General features: G+C 41.5%; 3 protein-coding genes and 1 long non-coding RNA gene across 7 annotated transcripts; 1 reads left to right on the top strand and 3 right to left on the bottom strand.

Moving 5' to 3' along the window:
• Positions 1-4,778: 4,778 nt before the first annotated feature.
• On the bottom strand, positions 4,779-7,738 carry si:dkey-183p4.10 (FK506-binding protein 5). Of its 4 annotated transcripts, XM_035644964.2 has the most exons (7): positions 7,553-7,687; positions 5,957-7,476; positions 5,695-5,830; positions 5,538-5,604; positions 5,377-5,446; positions 5,178-5,294; positions 4,779-5,097 (listed from the first exon to the last, which is right to left on the bottom strand). In XM_035644964.2, exons 1-7 carry the CDS (start codon positions 7,593-7,595, stop codon positions 4,981-4,983), a joined length of 2,070 nt encoding a protein of 689 aa, XP_035500857.2. In that variant the 5' UTR covers positions 7,596-7,687; the 3' UTR covers positions 4,779-4,980. The 4 variants fall into 4 exon arrangements, with proteins under 4 accessions (XP_035500857.2, XP_035500854.2, XP_035500856.2 ...); XM_035644961.2 differs by having other exon boundaries at positions 5,695-7,476; positions 7,553-7,738; XM_035644963.2 differs by having other exon boundaries at positions 5,695-7,461; positions 7,553-7,691.
• LOC118316783 lies at positions 7,602-8,760 on the top strand. Its single transcript, XR_004795259.2, has 3 exons — positions 7,602-7,745; positions 7,897-8,285; positions 8,508-8,760. It is a non-coding gene; the product is annotated as an uncharacterized LOC118316783 (long non-coding RNA).
• dnase1l1l (deoxyribonuclease I-like 1-like) lies at positions 8,103-11,336 on the bottom strand. Its single transcript, XM_035644966.2, has 8 exons — positions 10,170-11,336; positions 9,985-10,073; positions 9,801-9,887; positions 9,580-9,698; positions 8,820-8,932; positions 8,516-8,673; positions 8,337-8,433; positions 8,103-8,244 (listed from the first exon to the last, which is right to left on the bottom strand). Exons 1-8 carry the CDS (start codon positions 10,308-10,310, stop codon positions 8,164-8,166), a joined length of 885 nt encoding a protein of 294 aa, XP_035500859.1. The 5' UTR covers positions 10,311-11,336; the 3' UTR covers positions 8,103-8,163.
• Positions 11,337-11,490: 154 nt separating this feature from the next.
• LOC118316781 (TRAF3-interacting JNK-activating modulator) lies at positions 11,491-17,138 on the bottom strand. The gene is made up of 14 exons (XM_035644965.2): positions 16,981-17,138; positions 15,917-16,336; positions 15,677-15,809; positions 15,471-15,588; positions 15,332-15,359; positions 15,199-15,228; positions 14,516-14,611; positions 13,709-13,780; positions 13,394-13,534; positions 13,108-13,245; positions 12,892-13,027; positions 12,647-12,792; positions 12,038-12,154; positions 11,491-11,889 (listed from the first exon to the last, which is right to left on the bottom strand). The coding sequence occupies exons 2-14, from the start codon at positions 16,313-16,315 to the stop codon at positions 11,686-11,688; spliced, it is 1,758 nt and encodes a 585-aa protein (XP_035500858.2). The 5' UTR covers positions 16,316-16,336; positions 16,981-17,138; the 3' UTR covers positions 11,491-11,685.
• Positions 17,139-17,985: the final 847 nt, after the last annotated feature.

The following is a 17,985-nucleotide window of genomic DNA, read 5'->3' as shown; positions in this document are numbered from 1 at the left end:
TAAACATTGAGACATGAGTTTGTATTAATTTGTTTGTTTTTGAGATAAGAACACATGGGAAAAGTTGTTAAGTCAGAATAAGATAAAATGGCATCCGAATTTTGCACAATAGTCCCTTGATGAGAAATGAATGTGTAGTTTAATTATTGGATATTTTGCTGTGGCACAATATCTTGAGTGAGTACTGTATTTAAAATGTTTTTACTTGGCACATTTAGCACCAAACATCACTGAGTACATTACAGGATTATGTGTTTCTGAAGTGGCGTCCTCTGTTCTGGTAGTTCTGCTCTACTGAAGCTTAGTGACAATCATGTATTTTATCTTAAAGTATAAGCAAGCAAATAAAACTGCAATTATAAAGCACACAAATATTGCATAAACCCCAATTTCAGCAATGTCTAAAATAAAGGCATTAACCAAAATACATTTCCTTGAATCAAAATACACAAAGTGTAACAGCCCCTATAAAGGGAGCGTGAACAAAGAGCGAATCATTCCAGCCCTTTGATGGATTCATTTGTCTCCATGCTGGAAAAAACCAAGTACAGGAAAACTACCATCGCCAAGAAGAACACAAGCTGAACCCACAGTGGGATGAGGCGAGACGACTTCGGTGCCTTGGGAGCATCTTGACCAGATTTCATGGGCGTCGATTTCAAGGAGGAGTTTCTGTAAGTGGACGGCGTATCATACATGGAGTGTCTGGGAGAGGAATAAGAAGAATTATGCTACATTATATAATTGACCAAATTAGAGTAACCAAATGTCAAACTGTTTTGAGCTCTGACATAAGTAAGCTATGGTTTCAACTAGTGTAATGTTGGTTAGGCCACAGTGAGGTGCAAAGATTCATCAGTAATTCACCTGTCATTCAATGCTTGAAACACTTGAGAAATCCATGCCTCTGCTAAAAATATCTTTTTATGTGTCCAAGATGTGCTATTTCAACCAAATGTGATTAATCTATTCAGTTCCAGTGGTGAGGATTCATTTTTGTAGGCTCCCAACACTCTCCCTGATCGATCAGGTAAATGCAATTTAGATGGTTGTATTCCCAAAATGATTTGATCATGTTCTGTATGTAAAATCTGTGATGTGAACAAACCAAATTGACTGAAAAAATACTTACTCATCAACAAAATCCCTCCCTCTGTATTCAGGTCGTGACCTTAGGTAGGTTGAGTAGGACGTCCTGCAGAGAGCAACATAAAATGTGTACATGTGAGGGTTTTGTGTACCTTGTCAACTGGAATGACAAAAACTGTTTAATAATAGTAACTTACTCGTTTTCAAATTCCCTCTCCGCACATCTTGGTCTTGAGCTCATGTAAGACCCTCTGCTCAGGTGAGAAGTCATTAATAAATCAGACTGATTTGTATGAGCTTATTTGATAAAAAAAAAAGAGGATAAGGATAGAGGGAAGGCAATCACTGTTTAAACCAAGTAGGGAATTAGTAAAATAACAGACCTGTCTTCATAGTCTTCTGTTCCTTCACTTCTGACCTGCAAAATTGGAATCAAAGAGACAATAACTACTGTGTTTCACAAAAGTGTTCATACAAAACCACAATAGATATAAACAATCAAGCCCTATTACTTGAATGAACAAAAAAAACGGTCTCTTCCCACTGGCCACATTCAGATTCAAGGGGCATGTAATGGGAAACAACAACGCAACACCCGGATGCAGCAGGGAAAGAGATACTTACTGGTGTCCTGTAAACATAGGTGACTTCCTCCTCTGTAATAAAAACACAAGTATAACACTAAATGTCAAGGCATAGTCCCATTATACTTCCAGCACATTTGCAATACTTGGGAGAACAGTGATTGCTGCGCAGTAATATGTCAGGTTCAGGCAGAGGTTCAATTTCACAGGTTAGTGGCGTAATGTTGCCAACCCCCCCAGAATGGCGGTTCATTGTTTTCCCTTCGCTTTGTGCATCTTATTTATCTTATGATGGAAAAACTATAGAATTTGTCTGTAATAACCAATGAACGACCACTTGGAAGCGTGGAATATTTTCGGTTAGACCAAGGAAACACTACATTCATGCTGTTGATGCCATATGGTAGGTTTGAGTAGATCTCTAATAATCTCAGTCACAGAATTCTGTTTCAGCTGGAGATCGGCACGGGCTTGTTAAATCTCAGGTATTTGCATATTCTTATGCCTCAGATCTGCTGCCACCTGGTGGACAGATCTGGCATCTGGCTGGATGTGTTGTGCAGGTCCTCCTGCATCTGTTCACACTTTTCCTTCAACACATTATGGTCTGGTACAGTGCCTCAGGCTTCTTGAGTGGTCTGGGGAAAGTGGGTACGGAACTGCTTCTGGGGACCCTTCTTAGGTCATAGTCTGACAGGTGGGAGGGGACTTTTGCCAGTCTTCGGGGGTTCTTGGCACCGCACCTTTATCTGGCTCAGGGTGTTGCATCTTTCCACAGGAATTTATGATCCGGCTCGAACAACCAATGACAAAATAGTGCGGGAGTTGTGTGCTGCTTGGATAGTTTTAAATCGAGCCCGGTAAGGACTCTGTTTTTTCCTTTACAGACAATGGTTCGTAAAAACCAGGCCTTGTTGTGATGAAGAGTTGCTTTATTAATCATTTAGGTGTGTGTGGTTTCTGAGAAGTGCTCCTCTTTCAGGGTGGTGGTCTCGGTGTGTGTGGTCAAGTAACTCAATGTCTCGCCTCTTGTGTTTTCTATAATCCACAGGATGGGATTCTGAGGGGATTCACTACCTGTTATAATAATAATAAATTGCATTTATAAAGCACTTTTCATTGCTAAAAGCAATCTCAAATCTGTGTGATGACATCACAGATCACAGGAGTGCGTGTGCCTTTGAGGTCTTGCAGTTCATCCACCTCAAGGATCGACGTGTTGTGTTTTCCGAGAGACTTAATTCTTCTAGCTTATTGTCCTCTGACCTCTCTCATCAACAAGGTGTTTCTGTCTGCACAGCTCCTGATTTTTAAAAAATTCATGTATTTATCTTTTCTGCACCATTCTGTTTGACTGAGACTGTTGAGTGTATAAAAGAAATCACAGGAAAGCCACAGTTCTCCGAAATACTCAAACCAGCCACCAATCATGAAACAGGTCGCTGACACTTATTCCTCATTCTGATGTTTGATATGATTAACATTAACTGAAGAATTTCAGTTTAGGTTTCTTTTGCATTAAACTGCTTCCACGTGATTGGCTGACTGGATCATTGCATGGATGAGCAGGTTGCAGATGTTTTCTTATACAGTGCTCGGATATTATTATTTGATATGTACAAATCTTTTAGTCACAGTAAAGTTATTATTCATGTGTACAGCAAATGCACGTCCTTAAGAAGTGAGTAAAGCACTTTGCGTCCTGCATGTGAAGTAAGTGAAAATCAAATTAAAGGACAGTTACGCTCTTCTCTGTAGTAGGTCTTGTCAGGTGAGGCTTCGGACTTGGCTCGCTTCCCTTTGGCCATGGCTTCTCTCAGCTTCTTCTCATACAGACTTCTGGTGCTGTCTGAGAACAAAAAAAGGTCCATGTCAGGATTAACGGACGAACCGTAGCCAGGAGTGGACTCACGCGGGCCCGCGAACTTAACGTGAAACGTCGCCTGAACGACGGGACACACGAGTAACCGATCGGAGCCGCTCACCGACCACAGGTCCGTGCTTGATCCCGTACTCATCCAGCAGCTCGCTGATTTCCTGCGCACTTCTACTGCCTAGCGAAGACATTGTTCTTGAACTGGCTCCGTTCGCTCGACCCGCGGTGTTGTGGCGCGCTCAGCGTCGTTTCGGTCGAGCTGTAGTTTCAGTTACCAGACGAAGACGACGACCATAACTCCGCCCGCCCTCGGACACTGAGCGTGGGCTCGTTTTGTCGCGCGGGAAACACGGACGGGTCCTCCGGCGGCTCGGGGAACACGCTGAGGTCTTTAAACCCGCCCCCGTTTCTTGAGGCAGACGTTAAAACATTCGCACCTTCAGTCAAATGGTTACGCCACTTCCGTTTGGCTCATTCTTCAATTCTTTTTTAATATTCTCCTGTTCTTGTTAGAAACGGAGCAGCGCCACCAGCAGGCGGATATTAATACTCACTGATGGTAGTGTGTGAACTCTGTTATAATTATTGTCAACAAAATGCCCCTTCCCTTTGCTATATAATTCTTTGTTTGTTTTTTATTAACATTAATTGGATTAAATAATTATGTTCCAACCCACCATTTACACAATATTTTAACTGTTATATGTGCAATAGTCTAATCTATGAGTGTGAATAAACACAAGTCTAATCAACAAATATTTTCATAATTGAAATATTAAGACCATGAATATATATTATATATTCATAAATTCATGCATGTATGTTATATTATATATGCATATATATATATATATATATATATATATATATATATATATATATATATATATATATATACATGTATGTGTAACTACTATATTATGACTGGTTGATTAGAACGATCAAATAATTAAAACTGTTTAAATATTGTAAGTTGTGCATTATGTTTTGTATGTTAAAGCTTTATTTGCAGAGTAACTGGTACTAGTAAATATAACTGATATTATTTTATCAGATACTTGTATTGGAGTAAAAAGCAGGTTTCATTTGAAATAATAATTATTTCCAAAATGGAAATAATTCAACTAATAATGAAATTCAATTATTGTCAGGCTTGTCACTTATTCACAGAAAGTGCAGTGGAGGCATCAGTTTAGGGCTGATCTGATAAGAACACGTCTTCTGCACCATTTTAAACAAAGATAGATCTTTATTAAGCACAGTGTTGCATATTACAGATAATAGATCTACCACTTTACACTACGACTACTACACTACAAATTGATATTGTCACTTTAGATTTTTTTGTTCATCATTTGTAAGCACATAAGATGAGATAAAATGATAAAGCATAATATTACATGTGTTAATGGCGAAACATGAGCTTCAGCCCTAGAAGAAGGAAGCTTGGCTGAGCCAGTCTGGTTGGTCTGTGGCCAACCAGAACACCAGCAGCCCCATCGCGATCACCAGGCCCATCTTCAGTATCAACTTCAGCATGCAGAGACACTGCAAGGAAAACAAACAAACAATTAAGGAACAAACAAACAAACAAAGTGCATGTTCATTAATAGCCAGCGGGTACACACCTTTCTGCTACAGATGTGTGTGTTGCTGAGATTGTTCTCCAGCTCGCTCAGCGTCCGAGTGTCTGGGGGATCACAAGCAGGTATCGTTTGCAGCGTGTCATCAGAGTCCCTCGGCTCCTGGGCACAAGACAAAGCAGACAAACAACGTTTTCATGTGTGTTTCTCCTTTGTGCCCACGTGCAGATGATCATGTTCTCACTTCAGATGTTTCTGCAGAGCTCAGGTCCTCCTCCCTGTCCGTGGAGCTGCTGAGTGAATCTCTGTCACTGCTGAGAAAAGAAGAAGGAGACACGGTGTTGTGGTCGATCCGTCACACATCAGGTTGTAGTGATTGTTCAAGAAACAATGCTCAGTGCTCACCTGTCAGTTTCATAGTGAATGACTTGGGAAAGTGGATCTGCACAAAACTGAACTTTTATCGGCCTCTCTAAAAAACATAAAACAACAAATGGAAAATTATCAATTGTGGAATACACCTAACACCTGTTATCATCATACCCATCTCATCTTCACTCACCTTCTCTTTCATCCTCCCCTTCGCTGTCATCGTAAAACTTGAAGAAAGCCTTGATTCTCTCCTCCTCTTGTTCCCAGCTCCTCTCCTCTTCATATAGGTTTTCTCCCAGCGGCCCCAGCTCAGTGACCCCCGAGGCCTGGAGTTCGGTGTTAAAGAAGAAGCTGTCATCCAGGGATCCCTGGTAAGAGGGGCTTGTGTTGTTGCTACTCTCCCTCTGTACCACTGAGTAGCTGCTGACGTCTTCTGCCGGACGCTGACTCACATCTAAAAGAAGCGTTTCCGCTCTGTCTGTGTCTTCTGTGGTTAACGGGTCTTCAAACAGGATGGAAGCAGTTTTTGACACGTCGAAATCCCACTTCATGTGGAAGTCTGATGGCTCCACTCTGTTGTTTGTGATGTGTTGGTCATCAGAGTTGCTCCACCTGGAAAACGCAGCGCTACTCACACTGTCAAGCAGGGTGTCGTGTTGTGGGCATATATGAGTTAAGAGTTCCTCCTCTCTCCTCCCCTCTTGCACCTCATCATCATCATCATCATCATCATCACTGGAGCTATAGGAGTCACTCTCACCTGTCTCACCTTCATCATCACACACTGTCACAGCTGCTTCCCCCAACATCTTCTCAACAATGTCTGTTTGTCCTTTGTCCTTTTCTCCAGCTGTCTCCTGGAAACTCCTAGACTCAACAGCCTCCGTCTCCAAATCACTGCTGGACAAATACAGGTCTCCCTGCTCATCAGCATCCTCCTCCGTTCCCATCCACGTTATATCTGTCACAGCTCCTTCCAGACATACGTTCTGCTTTGCATTTGAACAGCTGTCGGATGCACGAGGCAAGGCGCTTGACAGGGAATTACTTGCTTGACTTTTGACTCCATCCTCTACAAATTCACACGAGGAGAAGTCTGAGGGATAATCTGCAAAACTCTCACCTGCCTCTTGATGTTCCTCCTCGGAGAAATCCTTCATTTTCACCTCACTGTCGACTTCAGCTACAAGAACCTGCAGATTTTGCTCCGAGATTTCTGGAAACTCCAGACCGGTTGTCGCAGGGTCACCTCTGAAAGGACTTTCAACCTCCTGCTCAAGGCACTGAGCAAAAACATTTTCTTCTTGTTCGACTTTCATGCTCTCACACTCGGAATCAGATGAGTCCTCTTGCTCGTCTTCTTCACTTTTTCGCTCATCGTCTTCAATCCCATCACCTTTAATCATCACCTCACTGCCACGTTCAGGGACTTGCCCAAAATAGGACACCTCCTCATCGCTCTCACTCTCACTCTCACCTTGTTCCTCGTTTCTAACTTGAGGGTTTTCAGCACCCTCTGGGGCCAGAGGTTGTCCCTCAGCAAAGATCCTGTCCTCTTTATTACCATCGCAGAACTCATCGCTGCAGCAAACTGACATCAACAAATCCCCTGGTTTCTCTCCTGTGCCCATATCCTCGTCCTCTCCAGAGGCAGAACCTTCTCCATCCGAGCTTGTGTAATCCTCCTCTGCTGTTCTGTCCATGCTCACGAGACTGACCCCGACACCTTGAAAATCCTCTTTCTCATTATTATCATCACTCTGCCCTTTATCAACACTGTCACTCTTGTGTATATCTTTAGTTTCCATGTTAGACATAAGTGCAGTTTCACCAGTTCCTTCCTGGTGCCGAGCCCCGTCTTCATCAGAGGCGCCTTTCTCGTCTTCCTCAAACTTTTCATCAAAATTGAAATTGCCAAAGTCTAAATCTCCGTCGAGGAAAGATGGAACAGACGTCTCTGCAACGACATCATCTTTTGATAATAACTCATTTGTTAACAGTTAGAATAAGTAGAAAAAAACACAACAATACTACAACTTGTTTCTTACCTGATAGTGCATCACTAAGTAGATCAGAAAGACTTTGCTCCATCTTTGCAAATTGACAAGTCAGTTGATCATATCAGGTCTTAGAACAAGACAAAAGTTAACGCATTGCCACAGACAGTCTCCTCAGAAGGGAAGAGAGTGCGAAGCAACTCTCCTCTGTTGTTGCTGCAAGTGGCTTCCTGTCAAGCAGAAGGTGCGTGATTATAAAACTAAAACATTTGGTAAAATATTTTACATCAAATGTCGGCATTATGTAATCTTGCCATAAAAGACGAGGATATAAAATTAGGTTTAAAACGTTTTGCTCTGAAAAGTCACTAAAGTAATGTGTTTTGTTGTTGCAGGAACGTACCTTCAGGAGCTCCTGAAATGATGTCAGCTTTGATGTGGTTTTAGTTTCAGATGCACAATATGAACTTGAGCAGTCAGACACGAAGTTCCGTTGTGGTGAAACAGCTCATGTTCATGCCGACTTTATTTGTCATTATAAAAGAATAGCACAATGAATATTCTGTTGGGTACTTTCATTTATTTAAAATGATAAATAAAACTGATTAAAACTACAGTTATAAAGAAGAAGTCCTGGTTTGGTAATGCTCATCCTAAGTGGTTCACAGCTCGTGGCGGAGGAGGTAGCGGTGGTTGGGCTTCAGGTCAACTTCCACTGGAAAATGATCACTCACCTCAAGAGCCTAGAGAGCCACCGAGAGATGAGGAGTGATGTTCGTGTCAGGTAAAAAAACGGAACTGATAAAAGTAAAGGTTCACAAGGCAACAAGTTTACCTCCTGTTCAGTGAGATGAAAACTCTCTTTAAAGTTGAACGGTTGAGCTGAACCTGGCACTACGCTGGAAATGATTTCACGTCCATGGACGATGATCCTGTTTGAAGAAATAAGAAAATCACTCACACGATTGGTGTCTACATACTGTATGTGTGATTCCGTTTCCTGCAGTCGCTGACCTGTCGTAGGCGCAGTGCGTCTTCTTCCGCACAGTAGTGTCTTGTTCATCTCCAATTAACCAACGGAACCTGGGGTCACTCCTCAGACGCACTGCTCTCCAGCCCTTGATGGTGACGTAGCTGCAGCCGGCGTTGAGGTCACCCAGGATCATCACGTTCTGGTGTGAGCGAGAGGAAGCAAAAAGGGGAGTCATTTACAAATTTCATCCTGTGAGACAAGAGAGACACTAACGCAAGGCTAGGCCGAAGAATTCAGATCAAGATATAGATTAAAATGATGAAGCAAAAATACACATCGACCTACATCATTCTTCCACTTCCTGTAAATTCCTTTGAAGACAGTATACAGCTCATCAATCTCCTTCATGGCAGTTTTTGGACTGGTGTGCTGGCCAATCAGCACAAAATCCTTCACCACTGGGAAACAAACAAAACACATTACAACACATATATAATGACAACATGTGCATGCACAGGATACTGTGTATTTAAACACATGACAAACCATCTATCATGGATTTGATCATACTCACAATATGTCGTTTACATCAAAAACAGGGGAACCTGGTTATCCATACTCCTGCATATCCCAGCAATTCATATTTCTAACATCGTCCAGCTTTAATTCTGACTGCACACATGATGCACGTTTCTCTTTGAATCCATAAAATCTGTAAATTCTGTATTTACTGACAAATCTACTTTGGTTTCTGGCAGCCGCATTGACCATTCTCCTTGATTTAGCTATTTCATTTGGTCGCCAGTAGTGGAAGACGTAATTAACATGGACAGTAAATTGACTAGATCTACGAACCACTATAATTGTTACTAACTACTACATAGACTTGACATTGAACTCACCAGTACACACGACACAGAAAGATTAGAAACCTGGATACATCTAATCCATCTATAGCATGTCCAAAACCAGGAGAAGAGCTTACCCAGGTTTCTGAAACTTGCCAAACAGCACAGATACTCCAGAACCACTGTATTCCCAGAGTGTGGTAGAGTCCAGTTTCTTTTCCTTTCTCATTCCAAACACATCTTTCATTTGTTCTTACATGTTGTGGGGGAGTGAAAGCGGATGATGAAAGGCTCTCTGGAGAAAACATCAGTTTCATTGGTCCCTTCATCCACTCTTGGATACTGATAAAGCTCTTTGACCTTCAACACGTCGTCCCTGACGATGAGAGGAGAGGAAGAACACTGTGGTGATGATGATGTCATGTTGAACTGACCATCATCACGTCATGGGTCTTGTTTGATGAGAAGCATCAGTTACCTGTAAATGTAGACATACTGTTCCTTGTAGGTTTTTCTACCCAGCCTTTCACTCTCCACGTAGGAGTAGGAGTTGGATTTGTCAAATCTGCCGACAACAACATGAATGACATCATGTTGAAGTTGATACACAGGATGATTTAAATGTGGAGTTTTTGAAATGAACCCCGAGAAAACGATCGTACCTGTTCAGATCCTTAACCAAAGTTTGTATTGCTTCCCCTTTAGAGTCTCGGACCTCTTGAATGAGACACAAGTCACACCGAGAAAGGATCTTAGGAGAAACAAAATCGTTTAAAAAATATATTTTCAGCTGTAGAGATTTATTTCGATTATTGCTCTAGTCGTCGGGCACACACAGCACCAGTACCTTCAATAGAATCGCCATCACCTTCTGGTTGTTTGCCTTTGCCTCACCAAAACTCTGAATATTGAAAGCGCAGATTTTCAGTGACGATGTGACATTCAACACACACAACCCCGCAACCAGCAGCAGAACTTCAGTCCTCATCCTGCAGAGGATTATCAGTCCGTCAGTAAAAGAGAGTTTGGCAAGATCCCCTTCTTCCTATTGTGAAATACGTTACAAAAAATCTCGTGCCACATGCACGTGTACGCCACAACCTCTAATCTTCGGGGCCAGTGTCACCAGGAGACTGACATCAGTCCAGCAAACATCCATCTCTTCAATGATCACTGCTGTATTTTGGGGAACATGCAGGTAAACTACAGATCTGTGTGGTGGATGTGCTGTGTCAGTGCCTGTTGAGAATGGCACTTTATCTGGAACCGTTAAAACCACTGAATACAATGAACAATGGCTCCTGAGCTCTGAGCGTGTTTTGTCTCTACGTTTGAGTGTAATCAGACAATAGACCTGTGACAATTCCACGGACGTTTGTGCAGAACCACATTGTTCTGTCAGTTTTGACATGTGCAGCTGGTATTTACCACACAGTGTCATCCAATAGTGATGTAAAACATTTTTCAGTAATCACTATAGGCCACTCTACATATTTGCCTATTTTACAGATCCAGACTTCCACAAATGCACAATTCAGTCTCTCTAATAGGCATAGAGGCATAACGTGCCAGTCATCAGTAACTGTGTGTAGTCCAATAGCAAGCCCAGGTATCAGGATGAAGTAAATTGACATAATTTCCACTTATTTTTGGATATACATCCGTTCAGACCACTGAGCGGGGTCAATAGGGGGAAGCATAATCAAAACATTCAAAATGTATGCTATTGTGTTATTATTATTATGTTAATTATTTCAAAAGTGGATCCAGATTATGTTAACTATGTATTTTCAATTATATAATTTATTTAGAAATACATTTTGGGGTGGACAACTTCATTGACCCCTATTATAGATTAAAACTACACATTATAGAAAGCAGTTGATGTTTTTCCTGTCTTAACTATGTACATCATGAAAGTGCTGTCTATACATAGATAAATTAATAATAATGGTAAATTATTACTGTATGATATGTAATAATATAACTGGGGGGCTTATGGTTTGTTATATATATTATATATTTATATATTTTTGTATGATTTTAAAGTTAGAACATTTACTTGTAATTGGGTATTTTTACAGGGGAGTCTTTCTACTTTTACTCGAGTAAATGAGCCAAATATGTCTTCCAACACTGCAACATTATAAATAAATTAAACAATACTCTTACATTTTTACACTGCATATGTATTTGAACAGTTTGCACACATGTACAGTACATTTGCCACATGTCAACACAACATGTTTCTATGTCACACACACTTTAAGTTCCAAGTTTCAAACATAACAATGAATTACATCCAATAAAAATCTTATTTTAAAACAACAGCAACAACAAAATAATCCTGAACAATGACATAATCATATTGGTCTAAAACAGCCTGAGTGTTGAGGAGAGGCCATTTCCATGAGATAGTCTTCGATGCGTGTCTCTATGTCTGAGTACAGGTCTTCAACTTGCTCCCTGAAAGGAGGATGCCACAGCCACAACATGATAACCCCTGCCACCGTGAAGAGGAGGAGGAGGAAGAACACACACACTGTCCACCAGGGGCCACACAGCGGCTGAACAGAGAGGGTCGAAAAGACTTTTTGATTATTTTTTTCATTTCGTTGTAGCGACTGTTGACTTTATTAAGTCTCATACTCCCATAAATGCACACTCTGTCTCACACACACACACACACACACACACACACACACACACACTCACCAGTGTCCTGCGTCGGTGGCTGAGTTGTCGGAGTTCGTCCCTGCACTGCGACAGCCGGGCCTGGCTGGACTGACACTCCTGCTCCAAAGCATGCAGCTCCGTCTGCAGCTCCTCACACTGCACACACACACACACACACACACACCGTTTGGAAGGTTCAATGATTGAATAGATGCACAACTCAAAATGTATCTAGGATGTAACTTATCATCTCGAGAACCACTTTCAAGCATTGCTTTAGTGATGAATCATTTTTTAAAGGCTGGTAGTTGAATTAATTATTGTGACAATCTCGATTTTTGTAAGGGAATCAAAAATTAGACTTAACGAAAATATGCCCAAAATACTAACTACTTACTCAAATACACCATTACCTTTAAACATAATTTAAAAGTACCTTTAACAAGTTTTTCAACATACATGTTCTTTCTGTCTTTGCACAGCAAATTGTAATGATGGCTGTATTCTTTTTGACTCATCTGTTGTGGATTCATGAATATCTTATATTGAGAGACACTTAATTATGCCGCAGCTCTGAACCAAACAAAAACATTAAGGCTGATATACTGTGATAATCCCAAGTATACAGTTTACTGTCACGTCCTTGACCTCTCTGTCCTTGAGCTGGAGTTTCTCCTGAGTGTGACGGAGCTGCTCCTCCATCTCAGAGTCTCTCCTCAGCGTCACTTGTGGCTCCGCTTCCTCCGACGTCAGAACATCCTGCATCTCGAAGCTCTGGCTTTCTTTGCAGCCATCTAGGAAAGAGAAAGCAGTTAGTTAGTTAGTTAGTTGTTATTCTAGTCCAAATATTAGTCCCAGATAAAGGCTTAGAAGATTCAAGACAATGTCTCAACCTCTAACTCTCTGAATTTCTTCTCTTAAAATGTGGTTGTCCTCCGCCAGCAGGCAAATGTTGCTCCGCAGCTCTTTGTTCTCTCGTCTCAGAGACAGCACGTCCTCCCTCAGCTCGGCCTCTCTGCTCCGGGACAGCTTCACGGGACACACACACATTTTTCACCACTGCTGACATTCAAACTTCTTACCGTGCACATTGCCGCAGGATACCGTACCTCCACTTGGCTGTGTAGCTGTTGCAGCCGTTCATTACTGAGGTGCTGGGTCTCCCTGAGTTGACCAGTGCTCAGCTTCAGCTCCTCATACAGGCTCTGCCACTTCACTGCCTCTGCCTGTGCCGTAATTTGCACTTCCTGGTGCAAAATATGCAAAGAGACACATTGTATGTCAACATCAAACCCAGATAAGCCGGTGACATTCGTGTTGTGTCTCATTCATGTCTCTTTAGTCAAACATAAAGGAACAAGAGATTTGAGATTAGATTTGAGTTAGATGTTTGACCTGCAGTGTCTCAGCCTTGCTGAGGGCCTCGGTTTTCTCCTGTGTGGCCCTCTGAAGGGCAACCAGGGCTTTCTCCTCATATATCAGTTTCTGCTTCTCCATCTGTACCACCAGTTTCCTCACTCCATCTTTCGGAAACTTCTATAGAGACAGAACGCTACTTAGTGAGATCAATACACGACAGAGTGAAAGTACAGTGACAGGCAGCCTGATTTACAAAGGAAAAAATGTTTGATTTGAATAAGATAAGGAAACATTGCATGATTAAAACACACTTCAGTGGTTTGTTCTTTTTCCACCAGCTGCTGTTCTTACCTGCAGGCAGACTTGCAGCTGCGCCTCCAGAGCCTTGATCTTGTTTCTCAGCAGGTCTTCACTGCAGCGAGCCTGTGTGGGTTAGAGAGGAAATGACTGACTGTCACGCTGCAACCTGCAGGTGGAAAATGAATGGTTCGTGAACCAAAATCTATGAAAGCGTGTCCTTTTTTAGTCTGTGCTCACTGGTGCACGAAGGCAACTTGATGCATCAGAGAGCCTCAGGAAAGATCACAATGTCTGCGTGTGCTGCAAGGGGGGATGTATAATATTCTGCCTAATGATAACAACAAACCTGAGTGAGAAACAATTTTACAGATGACAAACTTAAAGATTTTGAGGTAAATAAACCTCCAGTTCCTCAGTTATCCAAATCCAAATAACTAAACAAAAGAGCAAAAAGGGAAACACTAACATTCCCCATTTCATTCATTACAGCCAGAGTAGCAGAGAGCTGATGAGGATGGATAGCACAACTACTGACTGTCACGCCCTTCCTGTATTAGAATGACAGCTCGCACTCGTCCTATGCAGTACAGACTTGAGCGGCAGCAGGAAGCTGCAAACCACAGGCTGCACAGGTCTTCCTGAGGCAAACGCAGCCAAGCACAGCCAGTGTTACACGACTGTGACGAAGAAAAAAGTTCAGTATAACGTCGACCGGGGAACAAAAGAGCAAAGAACAGCAACACTGTGACGCTAAAAAATAAGAAAACCGTGTGTCTGGTATTTGGAAACTGTAACTGCGAACACACCGGGTGTGTGTTGGGTTTCAATTATATGGCCTGTGCATAGAGAGACACTCACTGTCCATATTTTGTTTGAGGAGTTCATGAGGCTTGACGTGCTCTCCTGGAGCGCCGCCAGCTTCTGCTTCACGACCTCCTCTCTCCACAGGGCCTCCTGACAGAAGACAGACAGCAGAAGACAGTGATCACGACAAATACAAACACTGAATGTAGCGGAAGACCGTCAGCATCTTCTGCTCAGGTTTTAACCTGATCCGTCATCAGTCAATCAAATTAAGCTGATAATGCTACTGAATAAATGATCTCAAATTTTGGTGGGAAAATTATATATCCTGTTTTTGCATTAAATGTCAGCTGACTACACACACACACACACACACACACACACACACACACACCACGATGCTCACAGTAGCTTTAGAAGGAATAAACAAAACTATCTGCTGAATAACAGCCACTGTAACGTCACCAACTTACTTCAGTAATGTAAAGGTATCTACACGTTTCCGAACATTAATTAACACAAGCCGTCATAATCTACTGGTCACACCAAACCAAAGTAATACTGTAGCACTAAATCCTCTGACTGTGTTTATCTGAGAAAGGGAAACATTTTATTGCAAAGGAATTCAACTTTTTTAAACATTAGAGGTCAGAGTCATTGCAAAAGTCACAGTCTCACTTTCACAGAAAACAAAACACAGCTCAGGATGGACTTGGACAAGATTTGGTTTGTTTTACCTGCAAGTACTCAGCTAACCTCTGGACATCCTATAATTTGAGAGATGGGAGACAAGAAGAGTTCCAGATAATAAATACAGTCTGCAGTTTAGACCAACAACCCTGATGACTAAAGCAACAGTTTGAAACTCACCGATTCTTTGACAGTGACTAGGCCGGACCTGTGCAGAAGAAGATATCACATTGTGGGAATATTAAACACAGATCTCTTCGATCGCTTTTTTCAAATATGAAATTAAGTTTCAGGGAGATTTGCAGTAAGTCACACTCACACTGTCTGCACGCCCGCATCCCGGAGTTTCTTTTTTTGTAGAATATTTTCGGTTTGATGGGAAAATGTCCGCTGAAAGTTTTCTGTCTGGATGACTGTTTTGATGCTCGTCTTTTGAGCTTAGAGAAAGCAAGAAGACAAAACGGATCGATTGGTGTGAAAGATCAAAGATAATATGATGTTAATATGTAATCGGAAGAGCTTTACCATTAATACTATTCTCTCTTTTCATCCTCTGCTGGTTTGAGTCCTTCGTCATTGTTGTGGAGGTAGATGTTTGCTTCCTTGAATGATCTTTCTCTTGCCTCATCAGTGTTACCTGCTCTGACCATATGGAGGCCTGAAGAAATGAGAGGAGAGGGAAGAAGATGGAGTTATTAGGGACGGAGAAAACATGCAGCTGGTGATATAACACTCGAAATAATGTCAAAGGATCTTTCTGTTTACCCATGTGCTGGTGCTTGGGCCATCAGTTGTGCTACTGTTGGGTGTTAAAATCATCTTTTTATGCCCATTAACTGTGGGAATATTTTGGATATTTGTATTTGTTTGATATTTCCTGCTCAAACTGTGATGTCTCATTGAGAATGTCTTTGGTGATGTTTTCGTCCTTGCAGACTTCAAACCGCACAGCTCCGGGCTTAACGATCTCCTCCTCAGAAATTCCAGATGCCTTTTTTCTTTCAGTTCATTTTTGATCAGTTTTGTGTCAAACTCTCTCGTCGGGCTGCAGCATGAAGTCACGTTGTTGCGTCCTCGCAGGTTTTCACGTCTCTCTGCTCTGACCTCCGCTATTTGGTCAAGGTCTTTCCCCGGGGAGAGCTGTATTCCAGCTAAGGTGTCCATGGCATCTCCTCTGCCTCAAGCCTTCAATGACAATGTATTAAAAAATTCATTGTCATTATTAATAATGATTAAATATACAGTTTCTAAACAATGTGGTGGAAAACCTACCATTAACAATGTAAATGTGTTGTTATAAGTCACTGAGAAATGTGACTTTCAAGTGTTGAAGGTGCAGTATGATGTCGGAGGAAACTATTTAACCGTTACATCTGACACTTTTAAAGTAACAGACTCAAGTTCAAAGAAAACACTGAAACAGTTTGAAATATGCTTTGCCCACATACTTGAGTCTTTTGCCTGCTTCAACAAAGGAAAATAAAATTTGTGATCTGTGGCACTGGGTTCCTCCCAAAATGTAAAGGATAAAGTAAATGATGCCTTGTGTAGCTCTGTGACCCATGCGGGTGCAGAATAGTTAAAGCAGCTGCAGAAGTAGCTCTAGAAATACTAGTATAGTCGTTCTAATAGCGGTAGTAATAGAATAGGCTTTAGTAGAAACTGCAGTGGTTGCACTGCTGTTGTATTTTCTTTAGAAAGCTCCAGAGTGTCATATTAAAGACAGAGTAGGCCCTGGCAACTGTTGACTGAGGCTATGTGTGGCAAATGTAGAAGATAATTCAAAGAAAATGTGCTCCCTATTAAGCAGAAATGCATCAGCAGCTTACCTACTACGCCATCTCATGCAGTGGGGTTTTAATCTCTTCACGAGGCGGATGAGACGTTATCCATTATCTCACTCCTCTAACTAATGTGCGGGGACTTTGTCTGTGTTTCACATGTAGCTGCGTCTGCTGTGCATAATTTTACAGGAAGTGAAGAGAACCACAGCGTCATATGTTCCTCTATCTCAGCAGCCACTCGTACCAAACTGATGCCATACACGAGTGGGCCCCAAGATTACAGACAGACCCAGTCGATTCCCACCCTGTCTGCTGTCTGGGATGAAACACACCACTTGAGAGAGTCTGTGTTGTGTGGGGGTTGCTTCATGGATATCTGAATGTTTTTTTAATCACACCACTGTCGTTCCTTGTTGAGGTGTGTTAATGACTTGGATCTAATGGAGGCATTTAACTACTATACTGTGGTACAAGGCAGACAACTGTCTCTAAAGAAATACTGAGGTTGAACAGTGAAGGGGCTGAATTTGAAGGTTTCTAATTAACCACATGTTTACTCATATTTTAATAATTGGCACAGACCAAACTCAATATTTTCATATGTTTATTCTTCTTTACAAATTTTAGTACAGATATGTGATTTAAAGATAATTCAACTATCACGTGAATGCCACTCTGCTAAGCTAGGCTGTTAACTTTGAGCTGGTCAGCTCTTTTACTCGTTTTGTTACTTCGAGAAACCCCTTTTTTAATCTATTCATCCATCAATCCATCAATCCATCTATCCATGCATCCATCCATTAATCCATCCATCCATCCATCCATCCATGTTAATAATAAAATAATAATAAAATGCATTATCATTTTAATATAGTCACAGAATGCCCATACAAGGACGTAAAAATGAAAATGAAAATTGGATTATTGCATTTTAATTTGAGTGTTTACTCAAAAGACACATACGTTTGTGGAAAATGATAATGCTATTGTGGAATTACATTTTCATTTTCACATTTACATTATCATTTGAATTAAGTCCCGTATAGGCTT

Source organism: Scophthalmus maximus, chromosome 3, assembly GCF_022379125.1.
Source record: "Scophthalmus maximus strain ysfricsl-2021 chromosome 3, ASM2237912v1, whole genome shotgun sequence".
In the NCBI taxonomy this organism is placed as follows: domain Eukaryota; kingdom Metazoa; phylum Chordata; class Actinopteri; order Pleuronectiformes; family Scophthalmidae; genus Scophthalmus; species Scophthalmus maximus.
This window is presented reverse-complemented; position numbering and strand designations above follow the sequence as displayed.